The sequence below is a fragment of the Pleuronectes platessa genome, chromosome 8 (genome assembly GCF_947347685.1).
Source record: "Pleuronectes platessa chromosome 8, fPlePla1.1, whole genome shotgun sequence".
NCBI lineage: Eukaryota > Metazoa > Chordata > Actinopteri > Pleuronectiformes > Pleuronectidae > Pleuronectes > Pleuronectes platessa.
This window is the reverse complement of record NC_070633.1, coordinates 27,666,334-27,684,275: the sequence shown is the minus strand read 5'-3', so window position 1 is coordinate 27,684,275 and position 17,942 is coordinate 27,666,334. Positions and strand designations below refer to the sequence as shown.

Genomic DNA, 17,942 nt, shown 5'->3' with positions numbered 1-17,942 from the left:
CCTGCTGGTTCCATTTATCCCACCTCATTGCTCACAGCGGATTTCAGAGTGAAACTATTATTTTTTTAACAGCAGAGTTGTTAGAATCACAGAAGCAGTGATTTTAATGACATGAAATACAACCATTTATGAAACCATTGATTTTCCTGTTGCTGGAAAAACGTGAAATCAATCTCCTGGAACCCGTCTGGTCGTTGTTCTGGTTCCACGTCGTCCATGTTTGATGTTTCCTCGTGGTCAAAGGAACAAACACCAGAAAGTGTGGATTTATCTGTGGAATATAACGACTCATCTTTTCTTATGATGCCCTTTGAGATATCATTAATAAATCGTCTCACACACACCAGTAAAGTCTGTCACATGCTCTATCATAAACCAAACCATAGAAATCAAATCAGCTTATTTTATTAACCAAGCAATGAATCTATCTGGCTTTAATTTAAATGTTTTGATCCTAATGAAACTAATTGATATCTCAGAGAACATGATGTGTCTGCTGGAGACGTCTTGAGGGACGATAGAGAGAGAGAGAGAGAGACACCCGGTGGTGTTTGACTGTTCATCTCCAGAGGACACGACTGAGGACGTCTTCATGTCCACGTGAGACAGTCTCCATGGAAACCTGCAGGACTCCGAAAGAGTTGCTTTAATGAAGCAACACAACGAGTGTGTGTGTGTGTGTCTGTGTGTGTGTGTGTGTGTGTGTGTGATCCCTCGCTGATTCAATGATCCGTTAATTTTCAGTCAGTGGATGGAGCCGGGTGTTTGGCATCGTGGTGGCGAGCTCAGAGGGGTCATCATGTGTGTGTTTCTGTGTGTGTCTGTGTGTGTGTGTGTGTGTGTGTCACTGCCCGCGGCCTCCTCCACGCCATCTGCTCGCTGCAGAACAGTGTGTCCCCCCCGGCTCCCTGCAGGCCACTGTAGCGAGTCCAGTCATGGCTCAGAATTAATACTGTGCACCACGGACACTCATTGGTTTATTGTGTTAATTGTATTTACTCGACAAATGTTGGTTCATTCAGTTGATGTAATAAAAACATGGAGGCTGTGGAACATCAACTCCTCATGGGCTGGGAGCCTGGAGACTAATGCCAGTAACATCAACATTAATATAAAAGCCTTTTTATTAATATCATATGTTCTCGTTTTCTTTTCTACTGTACTGTAGCAGCGGTCCTCATGAATTTTAATTTGGGTTTTCACGAGTCCTTAACTTCAACCACTTTATTACACACATTTAATATCAGTTATTAAATATGTGTGCGACCCACTGAATGAAACGAGCAGATGTGTGTGTGTGTGTGTGTGTGTGTGTGTGTGTGTGTGTGTGTGGGTTTGTGTGTCTGTGAGGACCATTTGGAGAGTCCTCGTTACAGAGTGAAGTCATTTAGTGAAAATTGGGACATTCTGCTTCTCATTTTTCAAAGAGACTTGTTTTTTAAAGGGTTAGAGAATTAGGTTAGAATAAAGGAACTGAGCCAGTTTCCTTTAGAGAGGAGACGGGAGGTGAACCAACCTTCTCCTGGATGATCTGTCCCCCTGGTCCAGGCCTCACTTCACCCCCGGGGACGCCTGTGTCTCCTCCCAGTGTGGTCCACCCACTGTCCTCATAAAAGAGACAGAACGGACTTCATGTATCTATGAATGTTTCACCGATTTCAAACAGACCTTGATCGGCCTTGTTATTTATTAATGGAAGGAAACATAGAGACATTGCAGATGCGCCAGAGATCGGTGATAAAAACTGGATTTGACAGCAAACATAAAACGGTGGAACCCTCAGTGAAATCCAGAAACGTCCCTTCACGGAACATTGAGGCTCTGACGACTTTGAACAATGTTCCCCTGGAAGACAAGAGGTTGATCTGTGAGCTTCTCTTCTTCTCTGCAGCCTCCTGCCTCCCTCGCTCCCTCCCTCCCTCACTCCGTCTGTCTGTCTGTCTGTGGCTGAGACAGACGAGGAGGCAGCGTGAACTCCTGGCATTTACCAGATGAAGAAGCTTTCGTCCACATCGCGAGTAACAAACTGGAAACGCACCCAGACCTCGTGAGCTTTAACGAACCAGTGAAGAAAGATCCCTCTTTAACAATACCACAAACAAAAACACAGAAAAGAGTGTAATTCATTAGAGAAGTTTTGGAAATGTAGGGAAGCTGTGGAGAAGGTTGAAGGTTCAGCGTCGCCTCTGGAGCCAGAGACATTCGCCCTCATCTCTATTTTTAGTGGAACAAGTGTTTTTTCGTTTTTGAATAATGGAAGTGAGCTCAGGAGTGGATGAAAATATAAAACAAGCCAGTGGGATCAGATCTGCTGCCTCTCGTCCAAAGAGTGAGTTTGACGTCATGTTCAGATCAGCCCGGCGGCCGAACCCACTAAATGTAATTCAGGAGAAGCAACAAGCCGCTGAAGAGACGATAATCCCCTCGGCCTCGTCACCTCTCTGCAGACGATTGTCTCAGATCACCTCAGTCTGTCTCTTTACCTGATTCCATTATCAGGCTGCGAGGACACAGAGGACACAGAGGACACAGAGGTGACTCCAGGTGTCTGAACTGATCCAATTGATTTGGTCCTTTATTTAGTTATTTCCCTTAAGTTATGTCGTTATTATCCCACGAACGATAAAACATTTAACATGAATGAATAACTTGATTTATTTCTTTGTCGTTGTCTGGTCCTGAATGAGACTTGTGTCTGTTCAGAATTAAAGGTTCAGCGTGTTGGACTTAGTGACATCTAGTGGTGAAGTGTCATACTGCATCTCAATGCATATTTATAATTATGTTAAAATGAAGGTCATGGTAAAAATATATGGACAGAATATATAACAAAGAGTAAAACCAAGCAACAGATCAGAATTTAAAGCATTGTAAGTTGTAAAGGTCTATTTAGATTTGGAAGAAATAACAGAAGTATCATATCATTTATTTTTCATTTATGTTCAATACTGAAAGAGAATTCTACCTGTGTATTTTCACTTGTCTATAGAAAGTATTAAGGAGTTTCTATTCAAACAGGAATCAAACCTCCTCCCAGTTTTCCGAGTCAATGCTGCCCCCTGGTGGCGAAATGAAGTCAGTGAAACACACAGAGCAGAATTACACAGATTAAACAGTAGAGAGTGATTTGCATTAAATCTGAAGCTCAAAGTGAGAATATTACTGGGAATTTATATTAACACACATCAGAGCTTCTTGTTTGTTTAGTGTCTCAGAGAAATTTTCCATTTCCTTAGAGATGAGAATCTAATTCAGGTAAAAGTCTACAAACCTTGTGTTAAAAATCATCTTCACTATTATTTGTTTTTTATTTACGTCCTGTTAACGATTCAGATTCCACTGATTCTTTGCTCTGAGACACAGGATGAGAATCTGAGGAATCTGGTCGAGCCTGAAACTCAAAAGTGAGAGAGCAGGTTTCAGTTTAATCATTTGAAACACTCCAGTTCCCTCAGTCAGTTTCTAATCGGTGAAATATTTTGTCTGAACAAAAGTGAGAACGTACAAAACAAACTGAACAAATCTGAGTGATGACGTTTGACCTTGTCCAGAAAACTCAGAAACTCAAAACAACTTAATTTAACCCTGGAGGAAGAATCTCTGTATAGAACTCACATCAGTGATTAATAAGAGGAGACACATGATAAAAATAAACAGGAAATATAAGTAATATGTTAATTATCAACTTTATTTTGGACCTTTCATAAATTAAATTAAGCCCAATCCTACTTGTCTTTTAATTGTAAACACAAACATCCAAGTTGTCAGTTTGTTGAACAGTGTAATGTAAACACTCCATCTGGGTTATAAGAGATTAATGAATTCATTAAATCGTATGTCAGATTTATTGTGATTGGGAAATAAGGTTGAACTTTACTCATTTGAACTCCAGTTGACATGTAAAGTAAACCCAACCTGCCATGACAGGTTATCGGTGGATGTGTTGTTGGGTTGTGGCCGTTTCCCCGAGCTTCACTTTCAGCCGCTCTGTGGACACAGTAATTTAACAGGGTGGAGCTCAGGAGGTGAAAATCTAAAGTAAATAAGCTGCAAGTCCCAACATTTCAGTTTCAACATTCCTGCCTGTGGAGTTCTGCTGATGCACACGCAGGAATCGACCCGGTGATGTCGGTCTGATGCCAAACCTCTTGTCCACTAATCCGACCAGCGAGGACCCGCTGAAATGTTTTATCTTTATTTGGATGATCGAGAAAATTGACAGAAATTTCATCTTTGATTCTAAACTACATTTCACTTTTCAAACCACAGAAGATCGAGTTCAACTTAGACTGAACAGTAAAGAGAAAAGAAAACTTATCTTTAAAATGTCTTTAATATATGTAAATATATATTTAACAATATAATATTTCTAAAAACAGAATCATTGAACTTTGGAGTAAACAGCAGTGTCAGTAGCATGTTCAACAAATAGACCTGAATCCAAAGTTTACACACGTGTTCTGTTTGGTTTCAGGATCAAAGCAGATCAAAGCAGATCAAAGCTGGTGCAGCCGCGAAACCTCAGACACAGAGATTCTGTTCACGGTTACATATTTGGCAAAAATAAATAAAAACAATACAATATACTGCAAAGTCGTCTTAAGACTGTATGAGACAATATAACTGTGTCTAAGTGATATACAGATGTGTTTGGTTTGAGAAAGAACTAAAGCTAAAAACAGTCATGTCTCCAACAAGGTCAGAGTCAAGGTCAAACTGGATCCAGGACTTTTCTAACAAACAGCATTTTACAGTTTTCTGGATTAAAGTTCTCTCTTTATTTGGTTTTCACTGATGTTTAATGGAACTGAAGAGTGAAGAGTGAAGAGTTAGGATCAATGTGAACTGTCCTTCACTCAGATGACCTGCTTCAGAAAACAGTCCCTCTGTCTCCAGAAGGATTTTCTGCTGTTTGGACTTTAGCTGACACACACACACACACACACACACACACACACACACACACACACACACACACACACACACACACACGAAACCAGCCCTGAGCTTCTTCTGGTGTCACAAAATACAGAGTAATGGACGCAGAACCTTAACTTTGGAGCCACGAGTGCCGAACAAATCAATGTTACAGCACATTCATGATCTTCTACTTAATTTTCCACAAATAAAAAACGATCACGAGGTTCAACAAGATTAAACTTTTAGATATCCATGTAACTTGTCACAGAGTTTGAGTACACAAGAGTTTTTACAGGCGACGACTGTGTTGACCGAGATATAATAACACAAACTAAAGCTACGCGTGTAACAACGTCAGTCATCTCACTCAGCAAACACACACATCACAGAGTAGTGTGTGTCCACGTGGCACATTCAGCTCACAAGGTCATTTACACACTTGACCTTTGTTCTTAATAAATATCTCGACAAAGGTTCAGAAAATGCGTTTTTGTTGACATGTTTTCAGATTGTAGATGTCGGACCTGATTTGAAAACATTCACACTTCGCACATGGACAGATTCTGCTCAGTGAAGGCACGGAGGCTTAGTGCATAGACAAAGGGTGCAAAAGGTCTCAAGGCAAACTTAGCTCTTATTATCTCATCAGCTAAGATAAGATACGTGTTAATTTATCTCTTAATGGCTTCGTAAACATGTCTTTCCATAGACATTATTGATTATCATTGGTACAACAGAGAAATGCATTATGGGTAACTGTAACAGCACATGTTCAGTGAAACTACAGTAGAAAGATTGTACAGATTTAATCCACCAGCAATATCGTTAAAATGTACTAAAAACATATTTTTCAAATTGTCCCCTTTAAGCATCGTTTCTCAGTGAAGAGTTTTTTTAACTGTCGTCTTGTTGGTGAAATAAAGTTCAGTTCTGGATCAGAACCCGACTGATATGAACCTCGCCGACATATCGGCTCTCGCATTAATTTGTCAATATGAAAACTTATTTTGCTGTTATGAAAACTTATTTTACATCTATTCTACATAACCGCTGCTACCACAGTAGCATCACAAGGCACAAAGGCAACAATGCATGTTTGATTTGCATCATGTGAGATTGTCACTGCAAACATACATGTAAACTACAAATATACATGTAAACTGCAAACATACATGTAAACTACAAATATACATGTAAACTGCAAATATACATGTAAACTGCAACATACATGTAAACTACAAATATACATGTAAACTACAAATATACATGTAAACTGCAAACATACATGTAAACTACAAATATACATGTAAACTGCAAATATACATGTAAACTGCAACATACATGTAAACTACAAATATACATGTAAACTACAAATATACATGTAAACTACAAATATACATGTAAACTGCAAACATACATGTAAACTACAAATATACATGTAAACTACAAATATACATGTAAACTGCAAACATACATGTAAACGTGGATATTTGGACAGATGTTTCCTCAGCACTTGGTGTCACAGTCCCCGTTGGGAGCTGGGAGACTCTGGACGGATCGGACGGCGTCGGCGATAGTGAAGAAGATCTTTTTCTTCTCCCCCCCATCATCTCCTCCTGTGTCGGGGTAGTACCCCCCTGATTCCAGAGTGTCCAGCACTGAGGTGCTACACTGGGCCAGAACCACCCGGACCCCGAGTTCTTCGTAATCTTTGCGAACCTCCTTCAGAGCGCTCACTCCAGCGGTGTCCAGGAACAAGATGGCGCTACAGTCGATCACTATGCTCCGCAGGTTCCGAGGCGACTCCTCGTCGAGCATCAGGGTCACGGTCCCTTCAGCTTCCTCCTCTTTTTCTGACGTCAGCTTTGCCGCCTCCTCCTGTTTGCTCTTCTTCTTCTTCTGCTGCTTGAGGAGCTTTAGCCGTCGTGCCTTCTCCTTCACGGGATCGAGCCCCACGCGGTTGTAAAGAGATGTCTTGAACAGGCTCTGGTTGGCGTAATAGATGGGAGCCTGGTACCCGAAGACCGCCACTCCCGGATGGGTGCGGAGGCCGCGGTAAGACGACAGGTCCTCGTAGTGCTCCCTGGACGAGGCCTGGCCCAGCTCCAGGACCTGGACCTGCTGAGTCCGGCCGAGGACGCAGAACGCCGACACCATAATCCCGACCAGGAGCCCCAGCTCTGTGTTGACCAGCGAGGACGTGAACATGGTGACCAGCCAGATGCAGGCGTCCACACGATTCCTGCGCCACATGCTAGGAATGTCCGTGAACTTCCGTAGAGCCCCGCGGAGGTTGACCACAATGATCACGGCGAGGACACACCTGAGCAGAGGAGGGACAGAGCCGCGGTTAGGAGTCATGTAGTGTTTAGAGAACGTAGATTATTTTAATCATAAAATAAAAAGATGGATGAAATGATGGTGCCCTGGAGTGAAGCCAAATCATGGTGGTCGCCCCCTGGTGGCTGGCTGCAGTATAGGTCACCTGCTCCATGTTAACAGAGGTCAGATGAGACATGTTGTTCATCTTTATTTACAGACATAACACACATAACTTAAATTTCAGCTTTTTAAAGTTTCATTTTATGCTTAAATCTTTTGTCGATAACTTTTTCATTTCAGATTTTCTAGGAGGCCGAGAGTCAAAGTTTAGAGTTTGCACCATAAATAAAATAAAGAAGATAATAATAGATAAGGAACGAAGCATTATTCATCTTATTCATCTCATTATTCATGAACACATTCCATATGATCAGAGAACCAGTGTGTGTCTGAGGGTGTGTTTGTTTTTTGGGCGTGTACGTGTGTAACACACGACAAAGACACAAATCCTTCAGCTTCAGTGTGAGAAATCATTTCTAACTTCCTACTTTTTATTTATTCAATCATTGGTTTTATTAATTCATGAGTTTCTAACTTGCTTCAACACATTCTTTATACTTCCTTCTAATGTTTGATTTTTGTTTCCAAACCGTTGTTGCCTGAAGATGTTTGAAACTTGGACAACCAGCCGAGCAGGAACCAGCAGCATGAGCTCTGAAGCAGGTCTTTATCGTGGTCGACCCTTGAAACACCCGTTTATGATAAAACAACAAAAGGATAAGAGCTGTAAACCAACTAAACCAGAACATAAACATTATTCATTTAAATGGTACTTTCAACTGGTTTTCATTGACCAGATATCAGATAAGAATCTGTGAGACTCTGACAACAGCTCCTCCGTCTGTTAAAGAGTGACATTACAGGTCTGAGTCAAACCGGAGTGACAGTTCAGAGCCGGCTTTTCAGAAGTTAGAACTGTTTTCAGGAAGAAGACTCGTCTGCAGGCCCAAGATATTCAAGGTATTTCCTCCACAAACAGCAAATCTGCTTTTCCTAAAGCTGATTGTTCTTATTCTCACACTCACATTCTGAAATGTTACGTTTAACATGTTGTTTCACTTACAACACATTAGCGGTAAGTGTTTAGATTGAGAAAATAACACTATCAAGGTCATTTAGTTCATAATCGCTTTGACAGAGACAACCAGGAAGTGGCCATCAAGGCTGTGCTCACTAAGGACCACCAGCCCCTCACACTCTCATCCATCGACGTGTGTGCTGCACTGAGCCGGATCAACGCACGTAAGGCTGCCGGCCCTGATGGCATCCCCGGGCGTGCTCAGCCCCCGACTGTTTGCCCTCCTCCCCTCTAGGAGGCGCTACAGGGTCCTCCGTTCCCGGACCAGCAGTTTCATCCCTGTGGCTGTCACCCTGCTGAACTCTGCACCACAGTGATAGCAGCCGCACGCCCCCCCCCCAACACCCACCTTCTCCAGTGACTATACTTCCCCTCTCCACCCTGGCTTGGACTGCCACTCACCCTCCTCCAGCCACTGAACATTTGCACATTTGCACATTTGCACATTTGCACATTTGTACATTTGCACATTTGTACATTTGCACATTTGAACATTTGAACATTTGCACATTTGAACATTTGCACATTTGAACATTTGCACAATTTAACATTTGCACATTTGCACTAGAGTTATTTTTTCTACTACTGTATTATCCCACCTATAGTGTATTCATATTTATATGTTTATCTTGCTCATAGTGTATTCATCATTCTTATATCATACCTTACCTCTTAATACTGTTCATATTCCATTTATATTTCTAACTGTACTTCCTATTTATTTACATATTCCACTATGCACAATACTCTGCACTTTTACTGCCTTCTGGTTAGATGCTAAACTGCATTTCGTTGTATATGTACTTGTACTGTGCAATGACAATAAAGTTGAATCTTATCTAATAAAGGTTGTTTGTCTATAAATTGTGAGATAAATAATTGAGGAAAACCCTTCGACTGATGACTCATTAATATTTAGATGTACTTACTTCTGGAGGGAATAGAAGAGCGGTGCAATAACCAGAAGCACCAGCAACAGGACGAGGGCGCTGACGAGCCCCGACACCTGCGTCTGGCAGCCGGTCGACTCCTTCACCAGCGTCTTGGTCAGAGCGGCGCTGGTGGTGAAGCAGCGGAAGAACGACGGCAGGATGTTGCAGAAGCCGATGGCGAACATCTCCTGGTTGGCGTCCACCAGGTAGCCGTGCTTCTTGGCGAACATTTCCGACAGAGACACGGTGATGGCGAAGCCCACGATGGCGATGGAGAAGGCGTCGACAGCCACGTTGGGGATCAGAGACCACAGGGGCAACTGGGGGGGAAGGAAACCAGTGGGGATTACCCCGGCCACGCTCGACCCGTACTCGGTGTTGAAGTGGCCGAAGTGAGACGCCAGGGTCGCGATTATCACCACGAAGAGCTCGAAGGGGATCGGAGCCTGGTGAGAAGACACACAGAAGAACCAGGGACTGAAATCACATGTTCGGATTCTGGCTTGTCAGACATCCCAAGATAGGGCCTTCCGGTAAGTGAGGTGTTTGCCAAAGCTTTTTAATATGTCCTTCAAATAAATCTGTGACATTAAATCTGTGACATTAAATCTCTAACCATATGCAAGACTTCAGTCTCTAGTGCCAGCATTTGAAGAACCACGGAGCTCAGCAGCAAAGTTTGGAAACTAGATCCTTAAATGCCCTGAATCAGATCCGTACTTGGTAATTCTTTCTTCAGCTGGTTATATATATTTAGATATATATATTTTATTTCATATTTTACATTTTTGATATTATATTTTATACTATTTTATTTAAATTAAGTTTTTTAATCCTTGAGCATTGTTAGAAGAGAGCCTGTGACTCAAGCATTTCATTGCCAGCGACTGCTTAATGTTATCTCTGTGAATTTAATAATAAAACTTTTGAATCTTGAAATCAGGAAGGAAAAAATGATATTGGAATATCTCAACACCTCCACAACTGCAGAGGTTATACAAAGTATTTACACAAGAAAAACTAGCACAATAACCATATCTGCAGTTGCTCTGTACCTTCAACTTGGCCTTGAAGCGATCATTGAGAGCCTTGGTTGGAAGCAGTAGCAGCAAACACACCAGACTGGTCACCAGGTCACAGAGGTTTGTGTTCCCCAGGCCGGTGACGATGCTGAACCAGGTCTTGCACAGGGTGAACCAGCCCTGGGACCGGGGGATCTTCAGCCCCAGCAGGTACTTGACCTGCGAGGTGAGGATGGTCAGAGAGGCTCCGGTAGCGAAGCCGCTGAGCAGAGAGTCCGAGAGGTAGACGGAGACGAAGCCCACCTGGAACATACCCATGAGCACCTGGGAGGAAAGAGTTGAGTTAAAGGGCAGATTCCAAACTAAGAGGTTAAATCATATCTGTCATATCATGTGATCGCCCCCACCTGGTAAATCCCGGCAGTGAAGGTTAGCGTGGCTCCGACTGTGATCGCGTAGCAGCTCCGGTCACATTCCAGCCCGACGCTGCCATTCCCCTGGCCAGCCAGCAGGAGGAGACTGTTGTTACTGCTGATGCCTTCTGGGAGGTACCCAGCCAGAGCCAGCTCCCTGTCCACCACCTGGCCCACCAGCAGGCACAGCACGCCGAAGATCCCCACCGAGATGTGCCTGGAGGTGCCCAACAGGGCGTAGATGATGGAGGCGAAGAAGGACGTGTACAGACCATATATAGGATCCTGGCTGGCCAATAAGGAGTAAGCTATGGACTGGGGAACCAACAGGATCCCCACGATGAGTCCCGACATGGCGTCGCCCAGAAGCCAGTCCCTGACCTTGTAGCGTGGCATCCATCTCAGGATGGGGAAGAAGTCGAGCACTTTGGATTTGATCTTCTCCGAGGAGCAGGAGCAGTGTTTCTTCACACGATGCCTCAGGACGGTTTGACAGCTTCTCTCCGCCTCCTTCTCCACCCTCTGCAGAACGAGAGGCTGCTGCTGGTCACTCTCTGCTCCATCTCCCTCCGTCGGGCAGCAGCCACCGTCCATGATCCGGCCCCTGCATGGGGGGGGGGGGGGGGGGGGACACTATCAGGTCAGCGGCTCCACTGACAGATTTATGACATTTTTGCTGATGCAGTGAAAATGTTTCCTCCTCTTCACGTTACATCACAATTCAAACAGTTCACTTCCCCTTGTTCACACAGTTCAGCTCCTAGTGACACGTACACAGACCAACAACCGCTGCCAACTAATGATGTTTACCAAACAAGTAGAGCAGGGAGGAGGCTACATAAGGTCATGATGTGTGGAGCCAAACAGCAGCTTTACTTCAGTGAACAATGAGTTTATCATAACCAACTATTGAGTTTAATTCATTATACTTACTGGTATCTTTGTTATTATTCTTTATCTTTTCATCAACTCGCATTTGCTCATTTATAAAAAGTCAAATCTTCAAATTTAGGTTAAAACGAGGCTCATGGTTGAAGAGTTTGTTTATTAGGTTTACATTGAGTTGGCTTTTAATCTGTTCCACTGCCCTGGGGCCATTGTTAGTGACTGTAAACACATCAGTGGTATTGAACAGTAATCAACAGGATTACTATTAAAGTTACTCTGCTCTGTTTCCCAGGAGTATGAATGTGAGGTGTCGTGAATGAGACTAAATTAATCTCCTGCCTCCAGGCTTGTGATCAGGCAAAGCTGGAAACCACCAGGAACATTTCGAAAATACACTTCCTACTCTTCAATGTTGTTAAATATTTATAAGATAAAGTTGAGGAGCACAGACTGTCACTAACAACCATCTGCTTTCCTGCCTGTTTGCACTTTATTCCCATACACATCTGTAATAACTACTGTTACACATCTGTAATAACTACACACACACACATCTGTAATAACTACACACACACACTCATTTGTAATAACTACACATCCACACGTGGAAAACTATACTTACACACGTGCAATAACTACACATACGCACGTGTAATAACTATCCCCACACACGCCGTACAGTTAGAGTTGTAACTTCAGTTGCACCTTTGAATGTATATAGTTTAAGTTTGTGTATTGTTATATTATAATATTTGGTTTTAATAGAATATAACTGTTTCCCTGCAGTTGCCCTCACGGACTGGGGACTCGCTCCTGGCTGATTGAAGACAGTTGATCCTGGAACTGTCTCTGTGTGAGTCAGTTAATTGATTAATGAGTGCATTCCCAGTCCCTCTCCCAGTCCCTCTCCCAGTCCCTCTCCCAGTCCATGTTACCGAGGGACTGAATGACCCCAGTCACACTCACACTCGGGCCGCACTTATGAATGGATCCTTTGTAAACAACGTGTCAACGTGGCCGGAGACTCTGAGTTTCAGGAAACTGTCGAAACTTCACGAGTCGCTTAACGAAGTAAAAGTTTCATCCTGTTGATCAAAGAGCGGATTCACTGACCTGAGATCGGATCGGTCACTTTCCAGCGAGTTGACGAGTCGCTGCTGCTCCACTGGGATCCTGCTTCAAGCTCCTGTTGATGCTGCGTGATGACGTGGGCCTGACAGCGTGCTGTGGGTCACGTGACCCCGCTGCAAAGATGGTATGTGTGAGCGAAGATGAGTCACTCCGTACAAGAAAAAAAAACAATTTCAATTAAAGGACTTTTATTTTAATCAAATACATTTTTGGATTTAGTTGTTTTTGTTGGGTTTTTCTGAATGAACTTAATAATTAAATCGATAATTCATAAAAAAAGAGCAGATTTTCAAGTGAATAAAAACAACTTTAGGAATTCAAATTACTAATATAAAATCTTTATTTTTATTGTCTCAACGCAAAGCACCAAAGGGCCTCGGGAAGAAAAACACACAATTCAAAACATTTTTTAACAGACTGTACACAACAAAAGAAGACTATCTAAATAATTATGAAAGACGTGATTAGGTTTTTCTTTTAAACTTTTATTCATTTAGCAAATTTGCTTGTTAAAGGTTTATAGAAGTGACAGAGGTCTGTTGAGGAAAAGGGAAACAGAACTGGCACAAAGCATATTTTTATTATCTTCTGTTCGTGTTTCATGTTTAAACAGGAAGTTTATTTTCTTCTCCCCACTGATGTGACTTCTCTTTCTCTCTGTTATTCACTGTGACATATGATCCAGTGTGAGCCACAGGAGACCTGAGGGTTAAACAATGTTCTCAACATGACATAATATAATACAACAATACTGAAGGTGTGTGAGTGTGTAACAGGTCACACAGGGAGGGTCAGGAGCTGAAGGAGTGTTATCAACAGGATAACAGAAACAGATTAACTGAATAAGGTTGAACGACATGATAAATGTATATTGTAAATCTGAATGTGTTGTTGAAGTAATACAATTATTTGAATCATGTTCAGGCCTTGTTTGGTTATTAAGGAATACACATTTAAGGAATAAATACAGAATGTGAAGTTATAAAAGGGAATCTAAGACAATTGTGTCATGAGAAAACTTGCATAGATACAGACATACTATGGTCTTGAATATTATACTGAAAGCTCTTATTTCTTTTCTGGTTTTGAAACTGTTGTACAGTTTAGAGTACTTCAAAGTACACAACAATAGTTCATCCATGTAGAAAACGTCTCCTCCAATATGTGATTTCACTCGAGACAAACAAGGAACAGAATATTTCATGAGTATCCCATGAGTATCTGTTTTCATGACTCTACAGGTAGTGGGACACAGAGGAATCAATAAACATGTGAAGGTATCATAATCCCATGTGTAGTAATTGGATGCAGGCTTACGTCCACACAGGAGCATTAAAACCATCTTGTTAATCCCTTTTCTTTTCTCCGACACCTGCAGAGTTGTCACCAGGACAAAGGGATCAGACACTTTACTGGAGACAACACAAGGACTTCGACAGGTAACACAGCTTCTGTATTTATTTATTAATGTTTAAATCAATCAATTAGATCTGTGAGTCAGTCGCATGTTACTATTATTGTTATTATCGCAATTAGAGCCCGAGCGATATATTGGCTAACTGATTTTACAGACACATCGGTATCAGTGTCTCTTTTTAGCCTCTATGTAAACTTTCATTTTTCATAATCAGCGTTAATGTTTACATTTTTGTAATATTCCTAATTAAAGCTCTGTATATGGAGTTGTGTTTTCTTTTAATGTTTATTTATTTGTGATAAAGATTGTCAGATCCATTTGATAAAAAACATGTAGGAATAATTGGAATTTTCTTTTCATATGTAAATATATGCTGATAAATCATTGGAAATGTTTTACTCCCTAATATTTGTATAGCATCAAATTATAACTATAAAATGTTAGAGAAACCAACAGTTTCAACAATGAGCTACAGAGCAAAGCTATGTTCATAGTTAAAGGATGAAATCACAGTGAACTGAGATGAGGAGCTGGTGGAGACCAAACCAGAGCTAAAAGAAAACTGGATATTGGACTATTCATTAAAAAACAACAATGATTAGAGCATAAATTGGGAGTTTAATTATATTGGAGTTCATGTTAAATTCTTTGCATTCAGCAATTGTTGAATTCAAGAAGATATTTAGCAAATGATAAACCCATTAAGGATTTAAATTACCGACCTTCCGGCCCAAAGCTTTACAGATTTAAACTGCTGCAGCGTTTCCCCTGTCAGCAGCAGCCATGGTGGACGCAGCCGCCGCCGAGCAGTTCCTGGACGCCAACCCGCAGTTTGCCAAGCAGTACTATGACATCAACTTCCGGCCGAAGGTCATCTCGGACCTGCTGGACAACAACCGCAAGACGGCGGTGAACATCAGCACGTTCCACGACCTGACGATGGTGGAGGAGAGCGAGATCGTCTTCGACCTGGTGAGGGACATCCAGGACAACCTGCAGATGGAGAAGTCCGTCTTCAACCTCATGAAACATCTCAGCTTCATGATGAGGGCCGACCGCATGAGCCTCTTCATGTACCGGCAGAGGAACGGCGTGGCCGAGCTGGCAACAAGGTCACTGGGGATTAATCTCATTCCAAGAGTAGCATCTGAAAAACTGAAAACAGGGATTATGCACTGGTGTATAATATAGCATAAAGTTTTCATTCATTTAAAAAAACAAACTAGTGATGTTTTCACTATTGCATTTCATCTAAATTGTATAAAGTATTGTTTTCTTCAGCCTTGAATCAGCCGTTTAAATTCAAATACTTCATATTTACATATTTTATATTAACATCAGGAGCGGTTCCCATCTACAGAGGCAGCCATGTTTTTTTTTACAGTAACACAAACTGGCCAAACTAAACTTTTTGAGTTTCCAAGACAAGGGTTTTCCACAGGTTCATGTTTGGAAGAGGAGGGTGAGGGGGGGGGGGGGGGGGGGGGGGGGGGGGGGGGGGGGTGTTCAGCTGCAACTTGACACCTCACCACTAGATGTCACTAAATTCTACACACTGAACCTTTAAAGCCGCTCTGCTTCCTCTTCCTTTGTTGAGTTTCCTCGAATGTTGAAGATCACCTGATGACCTGTTGTAGTTATTAAAGTCCAAACAGCACGTAATAATTTTACTGTCCTCATCTTAACTTCCAGGTTATTCAACGTCAATAAAGATTCGTTGTTCGAGGACTGTCTGGTGCAGCCGGACAGTGAGATCGTTTACCCGCTGGACATCGGCATCGTGGGTCACGTGGCCTCCAGCAAGAAGATGGTCAACATTCCTGATGTGTCGGAGGTAAAGACTGGCACTTATTCTATTGTTTTTGTTTTAACTTGCTTAGAATATGTATAAAAACATCTGTTTAATACATTTAATTAACATATAAAGAGGTCGGCAGGTTTCATACGCGGAGGCAGATTCAGGGGGATTTACAGGGACATTAAAAAAAACACAGAGACAAATAAAAGGAGGAGAATAAAAGAGGAATTAAAAGGATAAATTTATATAGAAAATTAAGAGAAAGAGGAAAATAAAACAAATAAAATTGTATGTAAAATAATACAACACAGTGATGGTATGACCTTGTAAAATATCGTGATTTTTTGTGAGTAACCTTTTTATATTTATTGAAGAAAAACAACAAAACATGGACAAATACAATTATACAAATAATAAAAAATGGAATGAAAAAATCCACCTACAGAACCAGATCCAGCAAAGATATGTGGATATGATAGAATAAGAAAAACTGTTTGTAAATCTACAACTCAGCGGGGAGCAAATCCTCTCTGCAGGAAAAACACATTTCTAAATAAAATTGGATTATTGCTTCGTAAAAATTTTAATCCCACAGTCCTCTCCCTGTTTGACCACCAGGGGGCGACGTCACACCACAGTGCTGCTGCTCCTAATCCCCTTCGACTAAAGCAGCTCAATCTCATTACAGACAAATATCTGTGGCATTTGAAAACCCTGCACTACTTCAAGTGTGTGTCTCTCCTGCAGACCCCCCCCCCCCCCCTTCACCTGCAGCAGCTCTTATTGTGACATTCAAACCTAATCAGGCAAAGGGCCCCTCCACACAACTGATGGATTCACGAGGCCTCGTCTCCTTCACTTCAATCCCATCTTTTCACAGGAGATTAGAAAAGCTGCAGCTCCTGATGTACCAACACAACACATTGTTCCAGTTTGTCTTTGGTTCTGGTGCCAGTTCGGGGCCCACTGCGCCTCCACTGGCCGCCGCCACCGCCACCGAGCAAACATCATTGTGATGGTTCCAACCTTCGTCCGTCACGGCGCCGTCTCACACAAACACATGAGAGCACGATGGGAAATGTGGCGACTGGAACGATATCAAAGCCTCCCAGTTTAAATCTGCACAGTCCCGGCCACGCTGCAGCTAATGTTCCCTTATAATTGACTTTCTGATGCCAGTGCACTGTGGATGGCCTCTTTGGCAGTGAAGCAGCCACTGGGACTCGCTGTGTTTCTGTGCTCTATTTCCATCCCAGTCCAATCCAGTGCAGGCCGCTCAGCCAGTCGGGATCCTTGTAGGTATACGGCAGGGATTATGTTTCACTGGGATTATGCACTGAGCAACAGCTGGCCTCATTTCTCCCACTTCATCCAGCCGTTTCCTCCTTCAAAGTGAATTTAATAATCACACACTCCCGGCTGTGCACGGTGGTGACTCTGTGTTATTGAGGTGTGGTCGCTCTGGAAGCGTGTGCACGTGACGAAGGTGCAGAGTGTCGGTGGAGGAGGTCGCAGATTGAAGCCGGTTAATCTGTCCTGAATTAGAGCGATCCCAGATTACCGGCAGAGGTCACGCAGGCCCTGCTGAGCCATTTCTACAGACTCAGCACGATAACACATCTTTAATCTATCCTGTTACATAGTTGTGTCGCTTTAATTTTTTTTATTTTCAGTGGGAGCGGAAACACCCTGAAATCCACTTAACCAGTTAACGTGGAATAATCCCTGCTTCAACCGAGGAGGTTACGTTCTGAATTCTTGTGTTTATTATTTACAAATGGGCTTTTATTTGGACTTATTTATGGGTTTATTGGCGTGCATAATTTAATTACAGATTAAACGTCCATTGTGTAAGTGAGATAATAAGGTTGTCTTCTCTTTGCCCATCAAGTTAATTTATAGTTTAAAAAGTAGAGATTTGACTGATTAATCTCTTAATTCAGGACTATAAAGGAATAAAT

The 17,942-nt window shown here is 42.2% G+C and overlaps 2 protein-coding genes across 2 annotated transcripts in view; one reads left to right on the top strand and one right to left on the bottom strand.

The window, feature by feature from the left end:
* Nucleotides 1-4,174: 4,174 nt before the first annotated feature.
* Nucleotides 4,175-12,849, bottom strand: slc26a2 (solute carrier family 26 member 2). The gene is made up of 5 exons (XM_053429210.1): nt 12,749-12,849; nt 10,742-11,351; nt 10,368-10,658; nt 9,310-9,758; nt 4,175-7,243 (listed from the first exon to the last, which is right to left on the bottom strand). The coding sequence occupies exons 2-5, from the start codon at nt 11,339-11,341 to the stop codon at nt 6,427-6,429; spliced, it is 2,157 nt and encodes a 718-aa protein (XP_053285185.1). The 5' UTR covers nt 11,342-11,351; nt 12,749-12,849; the 3' UTR covers nt 4,175-6,426.
* A 2,109-nt stretch (nt 12,850-14,958) lies between these two features.
* pde6a (phosphodiesterase 6A, cGMP-specific, rod, alpha) overlaps nt 14,959-17,942 on the top strand; it is a 25,004-nt gene continuing 22,020 nt past the window's right edge. The window contains exons 1-2 of the mRNA XM_053429209.1: nt 14,959-15,295; nt 15,876-16,017. Coding sequence (XP_053285184.1) covers nt 14,967-15,295; nt 15,876-16,017 — 471 coding nt within the window. The 5' untranslated portion in view covers nt 14,959-14,966. The remainder of the gene's footprint in view (nt 15,296-15,875; nt 16,018-17,942) is intronic.

Coding starts and splice junctions, on each gene's coding strand:
- slc26a2 (XM_053429210.1), bottom strand. CDS start 11,341: ATGGACGGTGGCTGCTGCCCGACGGAGGGAGATGGAGCAGAGAGTGAC. Junction 10,659..10,741: donor TCACTGCCGGGATTTACCAG/GTGGGGGCGATC, acceptor CTTTCCTCCCAG/GTGCTCATGGGTATGTTCCA. Junction 9,759..10,367: donor GCTTCAAGGCCAAGTTGAAG/GTACAGAGCAAC, acceptor TCTTCTCACCAG/GCTCCGATCCCCTTCGAGCT.